The sequence below is a fragment of the Oenanthe melanoleuca genome, chromosome 2, assembly GCF_029582105.1.
Source record: "Oenanthe melanoleuca isolate GR-GAL-2019-014 chromosome 2, OMel1.0, whole genome shotgun sequence".
NCBI lineage: Eukaryota > Metazoa > Chordata > Aves > Passeriformes > Muscicapidae > Oenanthe > Oenanthe melanoleuca.
This window is the reverse complement of record NC_079335.1, coordinates 24,573,044-24,590,430: the sequence shown is the minus strand read 5'-3', so window position 1 is coordinate 24,590,430 and position 17,387 is coordinate 24,573,044. Positions and strand designations below refer to the sequence as shown.

General features: G+C 37.4%; 1 protein-coding gene across 6 annotated transcripts in view; it reads right to left on the bottom strand.

Annotated features, from left to right (window-relative positions):
• RUNX1T1 (RUNX1 partner transcriptional co-repressor 1) overlaps window positions 1-17,387 on the bottom strand; it is a 114,412-nt gene that overhangs the window by 21,661 nt on the left and 75,364 nt on the right. For all 6 annotated transcript variants that reach the window (XM_056483853.1, XM_056483851.1, XM_056483856.1 and 3 more), the window contains 4 exons: window positions 15,113-15,294; window positions 7,140-7,390; window positions 5,842-5,927; window positions 5,015-5,216 (listed from right to left, as the gene is read on the bottom strand). In XM_056483853.1, coding sequence (XP_056339828.1) covers window positions 5,015-5,216; window positions 5,842-5,927; window positions 7,140-7,390; window positions 15,113-15,294 — 721 coding nt within the window. The remainder of the gene's footprint in view (window positions 1-5,014; window positions 5,217-5,841; window positions 5,928-7,139; window positions 7,391-15,112; window positions 15,295-17,387) is intronic.

The following is a 17,387-nucleotide window of genomic DNA, read 5'->3' as shown; positions in this document are numbered from 1 at the left end:
ATTATGCAGAACAACAGTATGTACACTACTGAATTTACTTGAAATTCATGGCAAAGCATGAAAGCATGTGTTGGTAATTAGTCCAGTTCCTACCGAACCAAAGGAAAAAGATGAACAAGGAAAATAAAAAGCACATATATGAGAATAATCTGTACTTGTTTGTAAGTGCTTAAATGAGATAAAAACAAATGAGACTTTTGATATCAAAAAGGGAATTTAAATGTTGCATTTTAATCTGAAATAAATTTGTGAAATGGTAAGAAAGTTGTTGGATTGGGACAGAAGAATACACATGAAGAAAATACAAAAACTTGCAATTGTTTTCAGCTCTCACATTCAAATTAAATTTTTGGAGGCTTTAAGATAAAGAGAAAAGGTGCTGAAAGAGAGTAATGTGCAGGGACATGGAAAGTTGTAAGAGCAGCCATAAATATGGATCTGCAAAGTGAAACTGAGATGAAAGGCTAGGACCAAATAAATTATATGAACTCATGTGATAATTAGGCTGAAACCCAAGAAAACAGAATAGAAAGACTAAGAAGGAAAAGAAATGTTCAATAATCTCAAAAAGTCTAATTCATATTTGGAAAGAAGGACAGAAGGTAAGCTGGCAAAACAAAAGAACTGAGGTTTTTTATCACCGGACAGTGACATGCAAATCTATAAAACAAAGTATTAAGAAATGGAGATGAATAGCTAATGTCTTGATGATCTTTTAGAATTTACCTCACTTATGAAAGTACTGGCAGTGATAATAATAGAATATTAAGGCTCAAAAATAATAAAAACTAGATATAAGCAGCCCTGAACAAATTAAATATATATGCCTTTTTATGTATTTATGTGGTTTCCCTATTTCATATGCAAGTTCTGCATCATTCTATCCCACAATAAATGTAACACCATTAGTGAGACACAGAAAACAAACAAAAAAGATTTCTCAGAGCAACAAATATAAAATATTCACTATCTTGTTTGTAAAGTCAAGTTCAAAAGTGTGGCAGTTCCACATAATGAAATATAGAGACCTGAAGGTGGGTAATACTGAATGAGACTGCCTTGCAAACCTGGTTGGGGGACAAGCGTTCCCAGTGTTTTTAAATACATCTTTGCCCTTCTTTGCCCTCTAATACATTTTTGTGGCTATTGCAACACCCCTCAAAATTGTGTTAAAAATATGTTGTGTTCTCATTGTATTCTTATTGTAAAGAGTAATAAATGAAAAGCCACATAGGTAGTGTATTACTGAACCATCCTCTAGCAGAGGCTATGTCAGAACTGAGCACTGAGAACACACACATGCAATGTGTCTGCAGCTGGAGCCCTACCTAACAGCATGCAGTTCAATCAGCCACAATCTAGCCCAAACCTCCCATGCAGTGAGTGGATTAAGAGCAATACTTAATGTCATCTGTGACCAGTATCACACAGGCTTTACATTCTAGAATTACAAGTTATAAATGTTACTGTGGTATTCACAGCATTACAGTGTGCTCATGTTGAGAATATCATGCATATCATAGCAATGCTGATTATCTGCAAATGGCAAAGGAACAGGTTTATAATCACAGCATGAACTAACTGACATGTCTTGGCAGGAATGCTCTGGCTAACACTGAAAACATGATGGTGAACAGCTTTAGGAAAAATAAAAAGGGTCTTAAAGGGTTAACATTCAAAAATGTATTAAGAAATGGCTAACCTATGTGTTTTTGACAAATTCATACACTTCTGAGAATCCCGGTTTCCTGAGGCAAATCCTGCAGGTATTGGCACTCTTCAGTTGGAGATTTCAAACTCTGTTTTGTAAGATTTCTATTCAGATAAATTCAACAGACACAAAATATCAACACTGCTGCAGACCTTCTGATGTGTGCTTGCTCCACTTATCTAGAGCCACAGCTGCACTCAGTATGGTTATAGATCTTGTTTATAACCCATGATGCTGAAGAACCCTCATCTTTAATTTATCCCACTGTGTGTACTTCAGTATACAGTGTCTGATATGGGTAATTATTCACTATTAGGATGAAAGTTGCAGTCCTGTTGCAGTATGTAGTACTGAAATTCTTCAGCAGAAATGGAGGAGTCGGATGATGTATTATTCACTTCATAGACCATCACAGTTAATCAAGTGAATATATATAAAGTCTGAGTCATTTTTAGACTTTCATAAACATGTATTATTCAGACTGAAAAGAATAGACCCTCTTACCTTCAGCACATTCTTGGTGAATAATGGCAGTTTGTAACCCTTGCAACTGTTGTAACCGTTGTAACCATTGCAACTGTTGTAGCTGGCTAATGTGTGTATTGGATTACATTGCATTAAAATGAGTAATCAAGTATTTAATTTAATTTTTTAATTTAAAAATATTAACAGAAAAATATTGATCAGATACTGCAAACTTCCAGGCTCAACATGATTTACAGAATTAAAAGAAGTACAAAAATCTTTGTCAGGAAATAAGGTCTACTGGTTCAAAATGACAACCAGAATTTTCTTCCAATAATTTTTCAACTCCAGCTATCCAAATTATCAGAGTTTTTCAGCAAGACCTATTTATGAAGACTGTGGCATATCATCACTTCAGTGATGATATTTGAATCGTAAAGAAAAAGAAACAAAGGCACAAATAATGCAGACATATGGCCCCTTTTTTCTTCCCTTGCTAGTGGAGATGACAAGATGGATTTAAAGGGTGGATTACCTTGTTGGGGGAAAAAAAAAAACCACCAACAAAAAAGTACAAAGGGAAATCACTGACATTCAGAATCTCTGTAGCAAAACCCCCAGTATTTAAATAGTACTTTAATTAAAATATTGGAGGAATTTTTCAATCCCTTTTTCCGCACTTCAAAACTAAAATAAAAAACCCTAAAGCATCTCAAGGCTCACAGACACTTCTTTGGTTTCATTATACCTCTGAATATTAGGGGTTTTCATTTTGTTAACTAGATTACTACCAGATTTGAGGAAATATATGGATTAGCTTTCCATACACTCCAAAGTATTTTCTCCCTGTCATGTCAGACATAAAAGCACTTCTTACAAATATTTACAACTGACATGGATGCTACATCACTGAAGCAATCCACGTTTGTGTTTGTGAGTCTCAGAAGTATTTTTTCAACCAAATAACCAAAATGGACGTGTTAAAATTGAATGGACTCACTCCAACCAGTTCATTTGTACCCATACTACTGCAGAGCTGACTGATGTGTCCAATGCCAAAGGCTGTGCTGTATAATTATCTTTTAAGCCAGAAGACTTCACTTTTTCCAAGAATCCATCTTGACAAATACGCAAACAAATGCTAATATAGGGATCTAACTGTATGCTTGAGTTCATTTTATCTTATGTACCTGTTGTTGTGGTGATGACTAGTTTTCTTGGATTGCAATATTATCTACAAAGTTCTGATGAATGTCATGAGTTCCAGTTTCCTTGGGGAAATATAAACACTCAAGTTACCTTTCTTTTTTTTTACCTACTAACTACACAAGTCCCATGGCCTGTCTCTTGCATCACAGCTTTACTAGATATGTATGAGCTACTGCTTCTGTTCTATTCATAAGTGCTCTTCCTGAAGTTCCAGATGTTTCAGATGCTGTATTTATGAGTCTTTCTTTACATTACATTTAGCACTGATCATACAAGCCATTACCTGAATACTTTCTGAGAAGGGCTCCTCTAGGGACTAGACTTATTAGCGAGCTATGGAAGCATTTCCATAACCCTTCCCTTCCACTGATCAGAGCACATTTATAGAGCTATTGATTCAGGTAATTTAAGACACACATCCACAAAAAAGATTTGTTTGTTATCAAGAAGTACTAAATATTACAGTAATAACTCTAGAAATTTACCAAGAGAATTATGGACAGGGGATTATATTTGTTTCACTGTTTTTCTATTTGCAATTAAACAGATTTTTGACTTAGTAAGTTATTCTTAAAGGCAAAAAAAAAAAAAAAAAAAAAGCCACAGTTAAAATCTAGCTGCAAAATAACACACATATGCAATTCTACTAATGAGCACAGTTTATGATGATTTTGAGTAGATGGCATTGGATATAGATTTTTTTTTCTAAGACAGTATTAGACAAACAAGCATAGTCTGCTGTTGTCTTCAAAACAGCAACAATAAAAAAGGTATCACCAAGATGTTTCTTTACCATATCTGCCATGAAAGTGAGGAGACGGAGTAGAAAAAGGCCAAAATACCAGTAACTTACAGAAAGCCCCCAAAGTAAAAGCTTGTTTTTATGGAGCATAGTCCTCTTAGTGCGAGGCACCATGTGAGAGTGACTGTGAAGGTCTGCAGGGGTGAGAGCCCAGATGCTTGGTCTGGTCTTTGTAAGGTGGCTACAGCCCACCCAGCTCAAGCTCTGCAGCTTGAGTCAAGGCCTGCACAGCACCATGGAACTACACAACAAGCAGTCCTGGCACAAGCTAAAGTGATGGACACAGACCTAGGAGGATTGTGCATGCATGACTCTGAGCATCTCAGATCTTGTTCCTTTCTTACACAGAAACCAAGAATGCCTAAGAAGTGCCTATATCTTTATAACTCCATTTCTTTCCACAGACAACTTCCAAGTTATGTCATTTGATTTAAGAAGGTGGAAGCCCTCTGTTTCAAATTGCAAACAATCCAGAAGCACCTACAGATTTTTTTAAACAGCTGGGCAAGAGAAGGAGTCAGAAGGAACAGAGAATCAGCCTACATCTCACTGTTCTGCCACCCCTGCCACCCCTACATGACAGTCTGTCCTTCCACCCAACCCTCTCAGACTCTGCTGAATATAAAGCAAATTACCAAAATGACCATCATCCAAAAAACCTCAAGCCATTCCACCCAGAAACACCATTGTTTGGGCATAAGAGATAACTGGGTAGTCAGCAGAGAGGAATAATCACTATAATAGAAGAATCAGAAGAACAAATGCAAACGTCATCTATCACTTAGCTGAGCTTAAAGAGAAAACTATTTTCAATGAGGATACTGTACCTAATGAAACTGGATCTGGATTCACTGGACTCTGCTGTCTGGAATGACTACTGCTGCTGTTTCCACCTTTTTTTAAATCCTCTGCATCACTGTACCGCCGTATCCAGTAATTCAGCTCCTCACGGTCTGCTTCTTGACATCGCCGTAGGACAGTGAGAGATCGCCTAGTTTTTTCCACCATGTCCATTATACAGTTCAACAACTATTCACAGCAGCAGATGGAGCACAGAAACAAAGAAGAACTTTTTATTCACAGAATGACATAATAATAAAGAAAATATACTGAGTGCATAAGTTTTAATAACAAAGGAGTCCCTCTCCGTTAACCTCAACTATAGCTGAAAAATTCTAGACTTGTCTTAAGAATGACAATCACTTTCTTTTTAACTGGTGATCCTAAACTACACAGATAGGGACTTACAGAAGAAAGAGCAAAGACAAGGGAAAAACAACTGAACAGGCTGTAGCCCTACCACTAGTATTACATGGCACCTCAGAGGACACAAGATGTAGTCCAGAACTAATGCCTACAAATTTTACAAGACCTAATAAATACAGAAACAAATCCATGCCTCTGATCCAGCATTTATAGAGAAAGTCCATTCCTCTTTTGGCAGACTGTAATAATTAAGATAATGCAGGAGACACTTATCAGCAAGGCCTGGTATGAACTATCTAATGGAGAACATCAAGCCCTCTGATTTAATCAGTGAAGCTTTCAAAACTTGTCCTAGAATGCAGATAGGTTTTAAAATAAAAATTTTAAATTCCTATCTTAGAAGGCCTCTGTTCAGACAATTATACATAAATGGATATTTAGCCCTTACATGGTCAAGATGTTTCCACTCTTCTGCCCATTCTCTGTCTGTCAGCCTGTGATCAATCATTTCTTCTTGACGCGTGCCATGCAACCCTGTCAAAGAGGAGCAATTTATGTTTACAATGTTGGAAGTCCTCTATGGGGGAAAAAAAAGCAGAAGAAAAAAGAGACTATAGACAAACCAATCATATATTACCTGTTCTAGCATCAGGAATGCCTCCACAAAAAAAAAAAAAAAAAAGGCTTTTTAAAACTTTGCTCTAAGTGCTCTTTAGTACTTTTTCCCATACAAGATGCTACTGTTTTGCTCGATTTAATGTCTTCAATTCTGTAAGTTCTATAGGCTGCAAGATGACCTTTCAAAAATTGACACAGCTCTTTCTGACTATGTACAATTATAATACACATAAGTATAACATAATACAATATATAATTTTTCATTTGCACTACTTGAAGTCAGCAAGGCAATTATCAATTATTTGGTAACTCAGTGCATATAATACTAGCTGTACTTCAGAGAGTTGAAAAAAATATTGCATAAACTCAGTGTTATTTCACTAAATACAGTAATTACTACCATGTCATCATTAAGGGTTTGTCCCTTCACAGATGTTTAAACAACATGTGGTTAAAATGTAGCACATATATCAGAGCAGCTGACAACATGATACAACCAAGCCAATATTTATTATCAACACTCAAGGGGAACCAACACTTGTTCTTTGTTTAGCCTCCTCTGTACAGATGCTGAATACTTGTAAGTGTTCCTCTTTTACTCAAGATTTGCTTAAAACAAGGAAGAACAGTAAGTGCAGATGTGAATCAAAATCCAAGAGCATCAGGCATCGCATTAAACCAAACCATGCTGCACAGGGTGTGGCTGGTGTTTCTGCTGTTCACGTCCTCTGCAGAGATCCCCATGCTCTGGAGATGTCACACACACAACACTTCTCTGAAAGATAACAACTTTCTTCTGCTCTAAGCTGAAATCAAGCTATATGGATGTTGCCATCATCACAAATCTGACATTAGAATAAAAATAAAAGCCATACACCTGAGTGTCCATGTCACCCATGCACCTTTGAAAACATAGGTTCCTCCTGCTTCTGACCCTCTTACATAGAGACAAAATTAAATCCACTTTTACAAATACAGATCTGCAATAATGCCATCAGAAACAGCTGGATGGACAAACAGCCATAAAGGCTATATCTGAACAGCAGGTAAAAAGGTCCAGTTCACAAAACAGAGTCACAAGGGAAACAGAAACCTGAAAAAACAATGCAGAAAATCAACGTGCCTTACCCATAGGTCTGTTTCTGTCCCTGAGGTCCCTGTGATTGGGGTGTCTGTATGAGTCCCTGTAGTGGTGGGCAATGGCCATATCATCCAAACGATAATGCTGAGGTGGAGGTGGGGTGGGATGAGGCAGACCATTGGGCTGATAAGATAAGCCATTATTTGGACTGTACCGCTGGCCTGGGCTAATAGTGCAGGGCCGCTTGCTTGGATGCTCTGAGTGCAAAGGCTCTCTGTCAAAGCCATTTTCTTTGGTTCTGAAAAACAAAGCAAAGGAACTTTAATTCACTTAGTTAACAGAGCTTGGGAACATGCATCCCCCCACCTACACATGCAGCTTCAGGAACTAAAGGCTATTCTTTCACTTTCCTCCACATGTGTGGTGTTGCAGAACATTTCATAACACTGCAGATTCGAAACATACAAAGGACTCATTCACCTTGTCTAACCACCCCTGTGACTTGAGAAATACTAGCAGGGTGAGCCTTCTGATGGAGCCAGTTAATGAGGGCCTGGAGAGCAAGCTAAGATCACACTGATGGGGTGATACACATGCAAACGCAGAGGTGAAGCCATCAACTGATACATGAAGCTATAGACCAAAAAATTCCTATTTTCAGTAGTGCTATAGTTTATAGTGATTAGGAGAAATACGCAAATCAAGAAATGCCTTTTTTTTTATAGAATACCAGAAAGTCTAGCAGTGCATGTCAGTGTGTTGAAGCTCAGCATGCCATGAGCTTCCATCAAGATCAGTGTAACAGACTTTGGGGAAAAATTGACTCTAAATGATGAGAAATGCATCCTTCAGAGATTTTTGCACCATCTGGGCTATTCCAGTCAAAGGTGCTGTGACTGTCATTAATTTTGCAGGAAGATGTGGTTAGGCTTAAGTCCTCAGTGATGTTCAGGATTTCCTACTCCATTACTCTTAGACAAGGGTTTTATGCTCAGGCAACTTGGAAGAGCTACTGAGGAGAAGGACACACTTTTTTATATTCCAGTTACTCTTTAATTCAATTAATAATTAGCTGTTTCCAAAGAAATCTCTTCTTGACACCTCTGCCTGATAATCTTGAACTCACCCTGAACTAATCCTCCATTAAAATAATTTTTTAAAAAACCCACAAAAAACCCCAAGCAAACAAACAAATAAACCCCAAAAAACAAAAACCCTTGTTTCATTTCACTGAAATATGTTTGGTTTTTTCTTTAACCATGTGAACAAAGAAAATCTACAAAATATTACCTTTGATCAGAAAGTTTATTAGATACAAATATTGCAAATGGAAGTTTCATTCCTCCCTCCAAAAATCTTTATTAAGCTGCTTTTTTATCCTCTGGAAGAAATGAATGGTATAATGCATAATTCCTAGTAATAACGCAATTTTTTGACACTTGGACAGAAAGGTAAATTTGAGCTAATTTTCTTGTTTGCCTGTTGAAACGAACTGCTCTACAACAAACCTTCCCCCAGAAAGCCAATCAACCACCCTTGAGGGACTGTGAGGAAACACTGTGTAATAATTGTCTCCCCTCAACAGGTTCTCATTTACTGCCAATGAGAGGAAGCATGAAACCAAGTCATTGTCAATATCCTCTGAGAGACAGAATCAGACTAAGTTCTTCTAACTTAGCAGCAGGAAATTAATAGATGGGCTGCATTGTTTTCAGAATGAGTGAAGCAATTTCTCAGAGACCTCACCAAAATTACTAATGCCAGAGAAGCTGCAGGTATATATATTTTACTAAATTGTAACTTGGCAAAAAGGGAAGAATCTTTCACCAGCACAGTAGGACATCTATTCTAATTGTGGGCAGATATAAAAGACATACTTTGCTAAAGTGGAGCATGTACCTTGTTCCAAAAGAAATGCAGCATGGCTGTGAAAACTCCTAACCAAGAAAACCTGAGGTCCATCATATATTTTTTTATTATTTTTGGCATGATGTAACTGCTTGCAATAACTCCCAATAGTTTCTGACAGCTCATCAAGACAAGTTTGTATTTAGTTGCTGGTGTGTGTTTTCTTTGCACGTATTTACTCAAACTCAATATGCCAATCATACAGTTGTCAAAATACCGTGAAAGCAAAAAAAGTGGAGTTTCCTGTCTGTACAAGGCAAACTAATAATTCACCTAAGTCCTTTAGCACTACAGTTAGAATGATCTCTAACTTAGATGGGTAAAAGTCAGAAACAGCAAACAATTAAATAACTTATTGACTTTTGTGAAGGCATAAAAGTGGGAATCCAGTTTTCCTTTTCTGCACTACAGCTTGATGTTAAAATCATATGTATTTTCATACAAATGTATATATTTGCACCTTAATGTACAGGTATTTCTGTGGTTTTTAAGAATGCTTTGTACTTAATTACCTTAACTGGAATGCGCTGCTTTAGCTTGGAAAACACACCAGCACACCAAGTGAGCTCTGACAAACATAGAAACTAATATGACTGTTGAAAATGTATTTGCTGAAATGATGGTTTTGTTATTATGCTGGGTAATGGCTGTCATGTCTTTTCTAGGTCTAAAAATTTAATTCTACAATTTGTTGTAATATTTTCTGCACTGATCAAATGAACGGCTCACCAGAATATCAGAATGAGACTGTACATAAACTCATTTAATGTTTCTGATCACATAAAAATATATATAAAAGGTAACAACTTAGAAAACCTCATAAGAACAGGAATCACTGCCAAACTTACTACATCTGAATATACTAAATATAGTGATTAAAGACAAAGTATGAAGAGTGCCTTAATTCAGATGTTCTGAATTTGACTGAAATCAGTCTACTTCTGATCTCAGTCCTACTCATACTTTCAGGTCTCACCCCCTTGGGGCAACAGCATTTTCTCAGGTGCCTGAGGAAGCACTCCTGTTTCCCAGTAACTGGCACACCCATGAGAACAGTAGTTCCAAATATAACATCATCACAATGTTAACCTGCTTTCATCTGAATTTACAAAGTAACCACAAGCTGTAGAGAGGAAATAACAGTGAATGTATAGGAAACATAACTGACACTTTTTTTCTTTCTCATGTTGGCCACATTTTCCTTGATGTGTCTACATATCAACACTGTTGTTTAGAAAATTGGCAATATGACAAAGATGGACTCCTTCAGCTATAAACACACGAGGGGTCATTTTACTTGAAGCCACGATTTACTCAGATTAAATATAGCAGAATAGACACTACTTTTTAGCCCATAACCATTTAATAGAATGTATGTGGTTTGTAGGTTGTGATCTCAGTTTTAAATTATTGTAATTTATGGATAATTTCCTGGGTAGAAAATCTGACCATGCAAAACTGCCTTGGCTAGAAAATTAGCTTTCACCTGATCAAGGGTATTACACGAATCTCAAAGAACACTAAAGTCAGCTTACAAGAATGAGACAAAACCGTTCATCCACTACTGTGCAAGATGCTTTGATTTAAACTGACTTCCCCCAATAAAGGTTTGACAAACCAAACAATTGAAAATGCTTTGCTAGAATAAAGTAGCTGTTTATAATACTGTGTTACAAGAAAGATTACTTTTCTTCCTTGCTAACACTTCATATTGCAAAAATTCTTTTAAAATTCCACATAATTACACATGGCATACAAGGAGCACAGACTTGAGAGCTGTGAGCATCCTTCACCTTACTGAGGTGAAATATTGAGAAGCCTCTTCAAATAAGATTTACCTAATTTAGTAAGTATTAAAGCATTATCAAAGTTGATCTTTCTGCCCAGGTACCTTCCACATGTATTTCTTGTCATGGGTTCCAAGTGTACTGCAACCACAGCAGCACTTTCTAAAGTCACAACATGATCATGGCCGGTTTTTTTTCTTCTCACTCAAAATAATGCTATTTTAACAGAATTTTTTGTTATCCTATATCCACTCTGTAGGCAGCTGTCCTAAATGCAGAGTCACTATACGACATGCTCATATCCCATCAGCCCTTTCCAGCAAGCCCAAAGGATGAGTAATTAGCACAAAGTTTTTTGTTGTCAATGTACTTTAAATCGTGTGATTTATAATTAAGCATTCATTCACCAAAATAAAAACTCATTGTGCTCCAAGTTCCTTTGCTTTACTACAGTAGAATGTAAACTCCAAAACTTGTAAACAAAATACAGCGAACACTTTGTTCATGACATGTCATGAACAAATTACCAAAATGTGTTGTCTCCTCAGGTGTCAGTTTTCCTCTCTTGCAGTGACTGATGGTTCCCAGTGTTATTACAGAAACAGATTGATCTTTTTAATGAGCTAGTTTAATAGACTCCAAAATCTCACCGTGGCTGCTCATCCGTGTCAGACCATATGCACCAAGAAAACATTCAGTAAAACACAAAGCTCGGCTGTCAGATTGCTCTATAAAACCTCACATACAGTAGACTTGGATATGCAGATAAATAACCAGAATTAGAAAATGGATATGCAAAAAAGGTTCTGAAACTATAAACAGAAAAAATTATTGTATGTGGAGTTTCTTCAACAAAAAATCATGAGGCAGCTGTGGTTACATGTAATACACGTTCCACTTTCTTTGCCTAATCCTCCACTGTACTCTGCCTCTACTGGAATCAATGGTATGCAGTTAGCCATGCCCAAATCAAAAATACAAATGTGTATGTATATATATATATAACATATACATTACATGCAATGGATGCCTGTGTATAACCATATATCTATATATCTACATCATATACCTTGAGAAATGAAAAAGATACCACAGTTTACTTCAGTAAGACACATATCTTCAATCAAAATTACTCCAGCTGCACTTAGTTCTCTTGGAAAGATGTGGCCTTTTAGCATTTTTTTTTCCATATACTAGCCATGGAATCACAGTAAACTCTTCCCTTAAAGTATGTCTTATACCTTCTGCTGAATTTTTATTAGTATATTTGAAAATTACTTATATTTCTAAATAAAAGGTATATATATTTCCAGATGTTTCCTCATGCTCCTCTGTAAACAATTAAAATAATTAATAGTGTAATGAGTATAAAGCCAGACAAGTATTTGGTTTCAATACTCACTCAGTCTAGGCATGTTCTGCCTCTGAGGACAGTTTTTTGTGGTTGATTTACTTACATTATCCAAATTAAAATGTATTCAGACTTCAATTCAGTAAATTTAAGAATCTTTCCAAAAGCATCTTGTTCTTTTTACTAAATCTGTTGCACAAATGTTCTTGAGTGCACAAGACAACTCCAATGAACTTGGCTCAGCCAATACTACCACTTTTTTTTCGGTATAGCTTTTATTATAGTCATAGGCAATGGAGAAGTAGATGTGACTAACCAGTGACAGGGTTGGTTGACACTGAAAAAAAACAACTTATTTTTTAAGCTCAAGGTACCATTCCAATGAGTGCACTGGGTGGTCTCTTTTCACGTGAGCATTTTTCATTGCAGCAAACAATTGCAGAGTCAGAAAGGATGGGTTTTTCTGGAACACCACTTCCACAGAACTAAGGAGCTGAATTTCAGGCTGCAATTGACAGAAGCTGCTGCACCTTGGAGTGTGCAGGCCAGTGGGACACCCCACACTACAGCCTCTCTGGACACTGGGAATTCAAACACAGGCCTTACCCACAACAGTGAAAGTTAAACTGTCTTTCCCTCACCCCATAAGCTGCATCACTACCTGTGGAGGAGATGAAGGCTCCTCAAGTTGTTCACAGCCTAAGAGAGAGTTCAATTGTGAAGTCAAAGGCATCTGACTTTGCAAGCAGAGACTTAGGAATTTCAAGAGCACCAACATATTTTAACTAAAAGGAAATGCTGAAAAAAAGAAAATTCATAAACCATGCCAAAATCTCTTTAGGTCTGGGCCTCAGTTTTAATTAAGAGATGAAGACTGACTTTAAAATCCAATATTCTCCTGATCTGCTGATCCCTTTTATGTGCTTATGTCCTTTTTGTTATAAAACCAACACAAGGTTTTTGCATACAAAGTTCTTGTCCTGGTCTCTACCTGTGTCACCCATCTTCTCCCTCACAAGCAGGACTGAAGATAATGCAGGTGAGACTGCTCTTACTAGAAAATAACTGAAATTCCACACTGTCAAACAGGGTCTCAAAGAGAGGAGCATTATTCCAAATGCTATGAATGGAAAGCAAAGGAAACACTTCTGCATTTTTCCTTTGTGGTCTTATGGGAGGTATGACTAACACTGCTCTCTACTAACAGGAAAAAAAAAGTGAGTTAGTGCTGTCAGGAAGGCACATCACTCTTCTCCTCTGTATTCTATCAAGCAATACCTCACTGGTTTATGAGGTAATTTCATGTGTGTCTACCTCCTTGTAGGAAAAATGTTGTGTCTGCTACTGACACCGGAGTGTGCATGCTGACATTTAAGTTATTCACTTAAGATATTAAGAGGCCTTTTTAACAGCTGTTTCAGTATACTATTCTGCAAAGACTGAGGATATGCAGAACTGCCCCAAGGTGCTAAATTTCAGCTTTGGAAAAGTTTTTTCATTGCACACAGTAAAAGAATACACGTAAAATGTCCAAAAATTAATCATCTTTCTGGGGTACAGAAACATGATTGTGTTAATCCCAACAGCTGCTTCAGTTTGGTCAGGCTGTCTGGAAAAACTGGTGAAAAGAGGGTAGCTACATATAAAAAGACCTCCTCTGTTTGTACCTTAATTTTTTCACTAGTCCAAAGTTATTTTTCCGAAACACAATCTCAGGCAAACTAATTTCAAATACTTTCATATCTTTTTCTATGTAATGGCTATATGACTTTAAAATTTACTGTTCACTTCTGGCTATGAGAAGTCTTAAGTTTTACTGTGAGCTTTCAGACTTTGTTTTCTCTTTTTTTTTTGTGCCATTCAAGCCTGTTCCAACACAAAAATGTCACCTGTACAAAGTTACGACGCTTCTTGACTTTGCAAATCTTATTTTCCATTTAAAGGATAACTAGGACACTTGCATACCTCAAGCATACATGTAGTGGTATTTGGCAGAGGAGCATAATAGAAGTTTTCCACACTATAAAACCCATGGCAAACAAATCAAAGAAAAAGACAACATCTGAGTTTCCCAAAGGTAAAATGTAAATGCCAGTTGAATTTTTAACATTAGCATAGGAAGATAGTTAAAAGTAAATAACCACAAGAGTCATTTCCTTGAAACACTAAACATAGAACTTTATTCAAGAAAATAAAAACTCTTCCATACCCCTAAATCTACTGTACTTCATACACATGCATTCACTGGTCCCATTTCTGCATGGACTCTCCTCAGCTCAACAACAAAACAGATTTCAGTAAACATTTCTCCTCTTTGAAAGAAATATCCTTATGCATATTCTGTGTATGGACATGTAAATATGGCACAGCAGGAGTCAAAGCCCTGAGTGTGCTTTGTGGTTTACCTTGTACTTCCCAATATAAATGCCTAGCGACTCTCCTCACATTAAATGTTGAGTTCAAAACATCAGATGCAAAGTAGTTGCATATGGAGCTGGCATGATCTGCTGCCTGTCATTTCATGACAGAAATACTGTGCACAAAGTACTACAGTACTGGCTGACCATTACTTCTGTGTGGATATGACCACAGTGTATCCTGAGGTGACTGAGTCAGTGTGTGCATGTATTATGTATATGTTTAGGTAGCTCTCTCTACATATATATACATGTATGCATAAGCAGGGCCTGTTAAGAAAGGGCATGGGATAATGATTTTAAGCTAATAAGAGAGTAGATTCAGACTAGGTATAAGGAAGAAACTTTTAATACGGAAGGTGGTGAAACACTGGCACAGGTTGCCTGGAGAGGTGGTGGATGTGCCTCTCTGGAAACATTCACAGCCAGGCTGGACCTGAATGCACCCAGGGACCACCATCCAAGCATCCCCCCATGCCCCACCCCGTGCTGGTGGAGCTCAGCACCTCTGGCCCACAGACACTCTGGGCAGGGCAGGAGAGGTGGGTGGTGCTCACCTGTCTGGAGTTCGCCTCTTCCCGTTTTCGTTCACATCGAGAAGCAGCTCTGAGGAGTCAACAGGTGAGGTGGTGCTGGCATCCAGAAGCAGCTGTTCGTGCTGGGCGAGGTACTGGGCTGGGTTCTGCTTGGCTAGCCTTGCACAGTGCAGCAGCTCCCGCTGCAGCAGGGGCAGATTGGCCTGCAAGAGGAGCATCTGTTAAGAGGGCAGCTTGCAAGCAGTTCCAACAGAGATGAAGAAAAATCAGAAATCAGAGGAAAGCCAGCTTTGAGTTGAAATTGTTGCCATCATTCCCAGCTAGGTTTGTGGTTAGCTGTCTGAAAGCAGGCAGCCTCCAAAAGTGGCTATAGCTGTACTAAATATGCATGGAAGGATGGAAGTTTACCAAAAATGCAGAAAAAACCCAGTAAATGTTGTGAGAAAACCAGGTCTGAGTGCCACATCTTTAAAGAGGGAAAAAACACTGTCTTGGCTGACTTCTGCTTTCTTACTATCTAACCTGATCTTCTATGGAGCAGCTCTTCTCAACAAGCGACAATCCTTTGTTTCCCAATGATTGCAGTTCGTACTCAAAAATTGTCTGAAACCAGGGGATCTGCAACTCTATAAACTGCCTCAGTCACCATCCTTTGAGGGCCTTGGGGAGAACAGGATTGAGAATAGGATTGCCCTCAGCTTTCCCATTACACTTGCAGTTGCACATTAAGATAAAGATTACAACAAAATTTCACGTTCCAGAGCTTCAGCTAATCATCTGGAGGGCTACAATCCTCCTCCTAGCCAGATGTAGCTTGAAGGATTTCTAACTGTTCTTTCATGGTCCCACTGGGACTTGGGTCATGGCCTGGAGATTACCAGGACTCAGACAAATAGAACCTAAAATGCTCGTTGATCCCTGAGCAGCACATTTTGCCTATCTACTGGGGTCATATTTAGTCATACTTTTTGCCAGAAGAGATGGAACGATATGTCACTTTCTTCTGCAGAGATAGTTACACATCTTGGGAAACATCCTCCTTTCTTTGCAGCACATGTCAACATCAATACTAAGAAAGGCCACTCATTTTTACCTCATTTTTTTGTACCATAAAGTAACGTGCCTTGACCTCTCTTGTTCCATCTCTAGTGCACAATGATTTTTTGCCTCAGAATTTTCAAGTATTGGATTAAATTTCATAATCTTTAGAAACTAAAGATAAGACAACTTCAGTAGTTTCCTTTGCTTCTGAAATAACTTCCACTTTAAAAAACACAAACAAACAAAACAAAAAAAAAATCCCTTATTTTTTAAGCAGGAAAAGACTTCTAAAGTCAAAAAAGTTCTGAAAGTAATGTACAAGGAAGCAAACAGACATTCTGAAAAGTTTTGAGCCCAGGATCTTTTGAAATTACTGTTAGCACTGTAACAATGGCAACTGCTCCAACACCTGTTGCTGTATCGTAAAAGTAGAACCACTGTGTCACAAAAAATGCCAGAATAGTCAGCACATACTAAAGTGGAGAAATAAACTAGAAATGGCTAACCTTAGGATGGAAAGACGGTTGTGAAATATGGAGGATCTTTTCAGATCTACACAAACAGAAATATTTTGTAAAAGAACCAAGTATTTATTTTCTTTGAGTTATCAGAGAGATTGATTGACTGATTGACTGACTGTGTCATGAGCAGGGTTTTTCACTTGTTTTAATTTCACATTTACAAGTCAAGACACCCAACTACCTGAACTGCCTTGCATGGTAGAAAATCGTTGGAGAAGTTCACATATAACTACACATAAATATCTAGAAGAAATAAAAGAATCAGATCTAGTATTTGACTAGTGGTATATACTTAAAAGATCTCAGCAGATCTGTGAGGTAGGAATGTGAAGGTAGGAATGTACTTAGGACGTGAGTAATGAAGGAAGAAACAACATATTTATGTTCCTTATCCCCTATCACAAACAAAAAAATGACCTTTTTAATGCATAGATACTCCTTGAGACAACCAAATTTTGAACTGTTAGGCAAAAACTGATTTTACTCGTTTACCTTCTCCTAAAGAAATGTTCACTCTTGCCCTTTAACCATAAACATGAACATTTGCAGATAAAATTCTTTAAATAGATTGAACAGATTTTCTTTGCACAGAACAAGCATGTACAGTTTTTAATATGTTTATGAAACAAAGATATAGTCAGTTTATTTTTTAGAAGTTACTATAGAAAACTATGATTGACATGCCTTATAAGTTGGGCTTGAAATAGCACAAAGTAATATTTGGACAAATACTT